The sequence below is a fragment of the Mus pahari genome, chromosome X (assembly GCF_900095145.1).
Source record: "Mus pahari chromosome X, PAHARI_EIJ_v1.1, whole genome shotgun sequence".
In the NCBI taxonomy this organism is placed as follows: Eukaryota; Metazoa; Chordata; class Mammalia; order Rodentia; family Muridae; genus Mus; species Mus pahari.
This window is the reverse complement of record NC_034613.1, coordinates 762,657-770,504: the sequence shown is the minus strand read 5'-3', so window position 1 is coordinate 770,504 and position 7,848 is coordinate 762,657. Positions and strand designations below refer to the sequence as shown.

General features: G+C 41.9%; 1 protein-coding gene across 2 annotated transcripts in view; it reads right to left on the bottom strand.

Annotated features, from left to right (window-relative positions):
• Window positions 1–7,848, bottom strand: part of Shroom4 (shroom family member 4) — a 210,034-nt gene that overhangs the window by 6,731 nt on the left and 195,455 nt on the right. For both annotated transcript variants that reach the window (XM_021187867.2, XM_029534032.1), the window contains 2 exons: window positions 4,951–5,790; window positions 207–387 (listed from right to left, as the gene is read on the bottom strand). In XM_021187867.2, the coding sequence (XP_021043526.1) occupies window positions 207–387; window positions 4,951–5,790 (1,021 nt within the window). The remainder of the gene's footprint in view (window positions 1–206; window positions 388–4,950; window positions 5,791–7,848) is intronic.

The window sequence follows — 7,848 nt, the reverse complement described above, 5'->3', positions numbered from 1 at the left end:
CACACACACACACACACACACCTACATTGTGATAGCCCTAAGGATTAGAATAATTACTGCTGTTACTATTGATTAGAGAACAGACTAAGGAGAGACTGTGGTTTCCATACACAGGTCGAAAAGACATGCTGGAGGGTACGGAGGACTGGTTGTCCTCTGACACTTAACTGAATGCTAAAAATCTCTGGGATATACCAAAACCTTACCTTTTTTTGAGCCAGTTCATAGTCAACTCCCTCCTCTCCCAGGCCTGCCTCTGCCATCTCAGGCTGCTGTTTTAACTTGTTCAGCAGTTCTGCCTTGGCCACAGAGATGTTATAATAAGCTGAGTAAGAGGTAGGGATTCCCGAGGCCCCCTTAGGAGGGGAGAAGCACTGAAACTCTTGTCTGTGGAAACAAAAGGTGACCATTTGAGTACTTTAGTTGAGAGACCACTGAGTTTTCATTTTTCTTAGTTTTCTCTACCTATAACAGTTGACAGCACTTCCCATAGCTGGTATAATACAACGGACCAGAAGGCACCAATCAAACACCAACAGGTAACATGAAGGTGATCTAAAAGCCAAGTGAAAGTAAGTGAAGGTAAACTTTAAGAATGAAGAAGTCTATTTCCGTGTCCTTCTCTGTCCCTCAACTTAGTAGTTCATAGGACTTCTGTATCATTTGGCTTAGTCATTAAAACCCCATTAAAATGTAGAAGAACTTACAAGACCTCAAAACTGTAGACTTCTGATGATAAATGAGTTGCCTTAATAATTCATGACCTTCAGTGAGGGACAGCAGAAAAGTAAGCTTGGCCACCTCTCCTCTAAGTACAGAGCCCGCTTAGCCCAGCTCTATCGGATCTGCTTGTTCACAAAGGTATCCTGACTTGCCTCATACTCTTTTCTTTTGTCCTGATGCCACTCCTTGAAGTGGGTCCCTTTGCTGTAGATGTTCCACAGCAAAGAGGTTACCTGTGACCTTAGCCATGGTTACCATTCTGAATGCTGGAATCAGCATTCCTGCCAAGGACTTGTCATAGCCCATCACGTTTCTAGTGAGCTCTTCTGATACTGCCTCTCGTAAGACAGCCCTTTGGCTTGAGAAGGGACAGCACTCCTCCACTTGTGCCATATTCTCACTGGCCCCAGCCTCCTGCATGGGTTCAGAATGACACCCAGGGGCTCAACAAGTATAGCAGCAGATCTTGTTATCTTGGGGTTACCGAAGCCTGAGGTGATAAAATTTGGCTTCTTGGAGCCCTAGCCAGTGAAAGAGAATTTCTCCTCAGGAAAGAAGTAGTTCTGGCCCAACCCTGGCTTGGATTCGGCCTCTTCTGCCATTAAGGCTTCTAGTCTGGTGGAAGTAAGGGAAAATGAAGGCTATGTCAGGTTTCAGTGATGAAAGGGAGAACAACTCTGCCCAGGGTTTATGCAAGGGCAAAGTCCACCCGACTTGTGTCTGTCTGTGTGTGTGTGTGTGTGTGTGTGTGTGTGTGTCTGTGTGTGTCTGTGTGTGTCTGTTCCCTTTCCCAGGCAGCTATTTCTACCATCCACCTGTCTGTGTCACCAGCCCTTTCTAACCTCTAGCTGTTTGAAAGGGAAAATAGAAGAAACTCATTAGTCATTTCTGCAGCTATTTGTAGCTCTTAGATAAAGGTCAAATATAATGGCTAAAAAGGCTCCAAAGCTATTTACTGATTCATGCTATGCTGTCTCTTAATTCATCACACAAAGGCAACCTGGGCATGCCAATATTCCTCACTCTAGAGACATCTATTTTACACATAGGCTTTCAAGATTAGAACTACAATACTAATATATTAGAACTAATATATACACAGTGCTCGTTATACCCCAGAAACTGTCTTAAGACAGGTAATACACATGTGCACAGCACACTCATGTGCACATATAGACACACAATTTTATGGTCACCAAAACCACTTTAAAGAGAGGTAGCATGAAGAACCAAGAGGTAAAATTATATTCTCCAGATCAGTAGACAGTGAACTGCTCACCAATAGCAACCTGACTTCACACCTGTGCCTTTATTCTTTATACTCTGTGATAGTGACAAATGAACAACTTAATACTCTACAAACCCCTATTTGTAAGGGACTGTCTAGCTGGACAATTCTTTGATATCAGAGAAGAGAGAATTTTGTGGAGGTAATACAAATAAATGAACTTTGAGAATGCCTGTTTATAAGAACTTAGTACCTGTCAATGTTCTGAGTCAGAAACTGTTAAGATCAAACTTCATGTGCCCCATGGAAAGGCAGTTGATCAGCAGCTATGGCCCTGCACCACATTACAGTAGATCATGGTAAGCACTGTGCTCTGGGGTTCTTTTTCTCATTACCTTCATGAACAGGGAAGGGATTACAAGAAATCTATAAGAACCTAATCTGAATTTGAAAGTAAACATGACATGAAAGCTCAGAACCTTCCACTGAGCAAGGGCAGACGTGCTTAGACTCCACAAAGCCAGCTAGATCTATACTGACACTGGTTATTAGACTGGAGCAACATTTGATCATGCCCATGACTTCCTTGCATATGCCTTACTGAGTCTACTGAAAAAGGAATCGTGTGGTAGAGATACTATGGTTTCAGATGGCTAAAAGTTGGTTGTCTTTATTTGCATTTCACACTGAATACCTTACACATCTATTGGCCCCAACACTATCTTGAACTTTCCTTGGGTCTGAGGAGAATTTTTCCCAGGACCTGAGATCCAAAAATGATACTGTAGGCAATGAACTAGACTGCCTGGGTTCTGGTTACCTGTGAGCCTGTGAGAGAGTTACATCCCCTCCCTTAGCTTCAATTTTCTCATCTGAAAGGTGGACGGGGATCTTTTTTAGGTCTGTTTGGGGAGAGTAAATCAATGGCCCAATAAGCCCATCCTAAATTAAAATTACTTATAACTACACCTGACCTTCCAAACCTCACAACTTAGCAGCGCAACTGGCGAATGTCAGCAGTTTCTCTGATGATTACAGGACTGCCTGCCACTGCTGCTTCCCAACACCACAAAAAGGTTACCTACTGTACAGACTCTTGCTAGCTTAGGAAAAGGGCAACACTTCCCGACCTTAAAGTGTCCTTTCTACTGTGTTCATGTTGTAGCTGTACATTGTAAACCCTAAGAAAGAGTACATCACATGGAAAGAATGATCTGCCCTGAAAATCCTTAAAGTCGTGCTCGGCACATGGGAAACAGGTGAAGAAACATCAGCTGTGATGGAAATGATGCCCTTCGTTAAATCTTTAGCATTTGAAGAAACATCTAGAATTGATTTTTGGCAGCTAGAAGCTGAGGCTGTGTGCAACCTAATGTATTCCCTTGCATTTTATAATTTGTTAAAAATAAATCTCGGGAGTGGGTGATAGATGCCTAGTAATAGTGATTTCTTTCTTAGTAGCCTGGGTCAAGACAATAAAAGTTTATAACGGAGGAAAGTCCATAGCCTAGAACTGCTAATTCTGGCCCATATTCTAGAAGAGAGAAAGTAACAAAAATCTCCAGCCAACTAGGAGAGCAAGAGCTTTCTGAGAGAGGTTGCAGGAGGAGGAGGACGAGGAGGAGGACGAGGACGAGGACGATGAGGACGACGACAAGGAGGAGGAGGCCATGGCAGCTGCAGCAGCCTAGATTTAGAGGCAGACAGATCTGGATTTGAGTCTTTGCTGCATAATACTGAATTAATTAGTCCCTTATTTTGTTCAACTTCAGCTACCTCATTTGTCAAATGGAGATATTAATGGCCAACAGGGATGTTGGGAAGAATAACTTAAATCATGTACATTAAACGCCAGGCAGTGTCTGGCACACAGAAAATGCTTAATTGAAAGCTTATTTGATTATCTATTTTGTCTTTTGAAATATTAGTTCAGTGCCTACTATCTGCCAGGTAACCTTTCAATCTCTCAGCTGGGATACATAACAACTGCTGCACAGCTAGTTTCTGCAACGTATTTTCCAGTCGCAGTAAGGCAGCTTAAGAAGCAGCCACATGTGGTCTGCTAAGGGCTTCTCACAGAGCCCAGGAGCTGGGATTTATAAATGCTTTCCTTATGGCACCTCGGAGAACTGCTCAATCAGCTCCAGATAACCAAGTAACAAGATTAGCCTGTCCATAAAAGTCACATAAACAAGGTACTTCTAATAGCAACTCCTCCCAGGCAAGATCCTGCTATAAAAAGATTTAAAGAAGGCAATTAGGGGACACCTGTCTGCTCATCCGCAGTGGAGTTCTGAAAGAGGCCAGGCAGAGCTAAGAGCCCAAGCACCGAGCAATGGCGACCATAGTGTTTCTGTTTGGGAGCAAAATGGACAGACACACAGCATGATATTTAGATCAGCATTCACATAGGAGTCAGCAGCAGTCCACAGTCCTGTTTTGATTTCGCAGCTCACCCTGCCAACTATTGCTTACTGTCTGGCAAAGCAAAACAAAGCAGTGGAACAAGAGGGTGGAAAAGATCACGAATGCCCTTAGCTGTTATAAGGAATTATCACAGCATAAGTGCAACCTCTTTCTTCTGGGGTTGGGGGAAGAATTCAGAGGCCCAGGCTACTTTGCTAGAGCACACGGGAGCCAGGGTTCAGGGAAGGCCTAGGACAGGCAACGAACGGTTTATGCTTTCATGATCAGGGGCCAGATATTGCTATAGAGCTTAAAGATACACTGAGAAGCAATACCATATTTTCTTAATGATAGGGAAAAAATCCTTAACTTCCACTTCCTGAGAATCTACTGTGTACCAACCATCTATTCATGCCCTTTACATGCAATATCTTAATAGTCAGAATCAGGTAGAGGTGGTGCACTATCATGACGTTTTTCCAAATAAGAAAACTAAGGATCAGTGACAGGCAGCTGGGGAGTGGTAGAGGAGAAATTGAATTCATATTGCTGGCTGCCTTGTCTTCGACCCAATATCTTTCCCAAACACTTACTTTGGGGTCACAGTAACTTCTTGTTCAGTTGTCCTCCATAGTCCATGAGTGCCATAATAGCGAGGACGTTGAGCTTTCTCAGGCTGGGGTACAGTGCAGCCCCTTCCTGGAGGCACAAAATTGCTAGGATGCAGAGCAAAGGCGTCTTGCTCTTGGAGGCTCTGTGAACCCCGCCTTGAGGCTTCCTGGTGGCCCATCTTCAGGGACTGTGGCTGCTCCTCTTTATTAAGGGCACATGAACCAGTGACTTCTGAACTAAAATACTGGGGTGGTAGGTCCTCCTCTTTCTCTCCCTCCTCCTCTTGCTCCTTCTCTTCTTCCTCTTCACATCGCTGTTGTTGCTGCTGTTGCTGTTGCTGTTGTTGCTGCTGTTGCTGTTGCTGCTGCTGCTGCTGCTGCTGCTGCTGCTGCTGCTGCTGCTGCTGCTGCTGTTGCAGCTGTGCTGCACGGAAGAGCCTATATTTTTCCCAGTTGGGAGGAGGAGGGCGAGGAGGAGGAAAGGCCTTCTTCTTTCGGGCCCCAAGAGTATCTGGCTGAGTCTCACTGCCTTTACTAACCGATTCCCTCTGATGTTTCCCCCAGGCCTGGGTGTTTTGAGGCTCTAAACTGATGTGACTCTCAGAGAAAGCTCTGCTCCGTAGTGGCCGGGGCATGGAGGCAACAGAGTTCTCATCCTCATAAACTGCAGATTCCTCTGGTTTGTTCGAGTAACGTTTGAAGTCTCCAAGGATGTCAAGAGAAGAGACTGCTCGGTAGTTTGACAAGTCCAGTGCTGGATTCTCAATGCAAGGTTGGAAAGGAGTAGACAATGAAAAGCTGGCCTTAGAATGAGCCATTTCCCTGCAAAAAAGCAGATAAGCATTGACCAAGACAAGCGTGTGATGGATAGGGTCCATATTTTAGATGACATAATTTCAGAAATGTTAAAATGCACAAAATTCTAACATGTATAGTAGAAATAAGAATATAATAACGATGACAACAAACTTTTTGTGTGTGTATAAACTAAGTACTAAACACTAGAGCAGTGGTTCTCAACCTTCCTAATGTTCAACCTTCCTACTACAGTTCCTTACATTATGACAACCCACCCAACCATTAAATTATTTTCATTGCTAGTCCTTAACTGTACTTTTCCTACTGTTATGTATTGTATATAAATGTCTGATATGCTGGAAATCTGATATGCAATCCGAAAGGGGTCCTGACCCACAGGTTGAGAAACACTGCACTAGCATATAATACATTCAATGCTCTCAATGGTCCAATTTATTTTCTCCTTACAATAAACCTAGGAGAGGTAGTTCTTACAGTTTGGATTTTATCATTTGAGAAACCAAGACATAGTCAGGATAAATAATTTGTCCAGGGTTATAAAGGTTACGTGGTAGAGCTACGATTTGAACTTGAACTATTTAGCTACAAAGTCTAAATAGACACATGGTACCTCAATCTGTTTAAAGTATCCAGACTGGAGGTGCAATATCTAGGGCTTACAATCCTGGTTGTTCTATTTCATTTGTTGATTTTCTCCATTTTCTTAATGAAATGTTTCTAGTGTTTAGAAATAGTGATTTCCACGAATATCTATATTCCCACTTACTACCAAGAATCCACACATTTTAATACTTTACTATTTAAAGTTCATGAATTCTTTCTTTTATGTCACTCCTCACTTCCACTGTTCTACTGCCAATGTGACACAAGGTATATTATAAATTAACTACATATAGCTTCCTGTGCTTACATGTGGAATAAAAATATGAAATAAACTATTCACAAGCATCTGATACTTTTGGTTAAAAAAAATCCTTTTGGAATGTCAAAAAGAATCATTTAATTCTAGGCTTTTCTGAAAACTAACTTTCACAAGTGTAATCTATTAAGGAGTATTCTGTTACAGAAAAATCGAAGATGGGACAAAGAAGGATTAATAACATAAGCAAAGCTCATATGAACTTGGAGACTGAAGATGCAAGGCCAGGGCCTGCACAGGTCTGCACCAGGTCCTCTGTGTATATATCATGGTTTCCAGTTTAGTGTTTCTATGGAAGTCCTGAGCCTTCTCTTGGGTTAGTTTCCTTCTGTTGGTTTGACTTTGTGAGAGTTTTTGTTTTATCTTAATATATTTTTGTTGTTTTTAAAAAATGAATGAATGGCAGGATGGAAGGATGGATGGATGGACAAGTGGACAAATGGATGAGTGAATGAATGAAGACCTAGCCACTATAGTAAAGGTTAACAACTGAACTGTCACTTATGCTTGCTGGGAGAAGGAAAATCAGTTTTCTCCAATAGAGTGACATAGGGTAGATCAACCACTCCGGGACAGGTTTCACGTTCAGGAATAGTTGAGCAACATGGAACAGATTCCACAGGTTTTTGTGTATATCTGTATTTGGGTACAGTTTGGATTGGGAGAATAGTTAGTTTTATTTTGTTTTCTTGGTTTGGTGGGGTTTTGTTGTTGTATTGGGTTTTTGCTTGTTTTTTGAAAAGGAACTTAACAGTTAGGTGGGTAAGGAGTGAGAGAGGATCTGGAAGGACTTGGGGAAGGGGAAGAATATGATCAAAATATATGTAAATTTAAAAACTGTTTTAAATTACACACACACACACACACACACACACACACACACACACACACATATATATATATATATATATATATATATAAAATGAAACAGCTATAAGTAAAAGTATATTATTGATTAACAGAACAAAACAGTGAATTTAGAAATAAGATAGACTAGCCAGGCATGGTAGCACATGCCTTTAATCCCAGTATTCATGAGACAGGTGGATCTCTGAGTTCATGGCTACCCTGGTTTGCATAGTGAATTCTAAGATAGTCAGCACTATATAATAGAGAGACCCTGTCCAAAAAAAAAAAAAAAA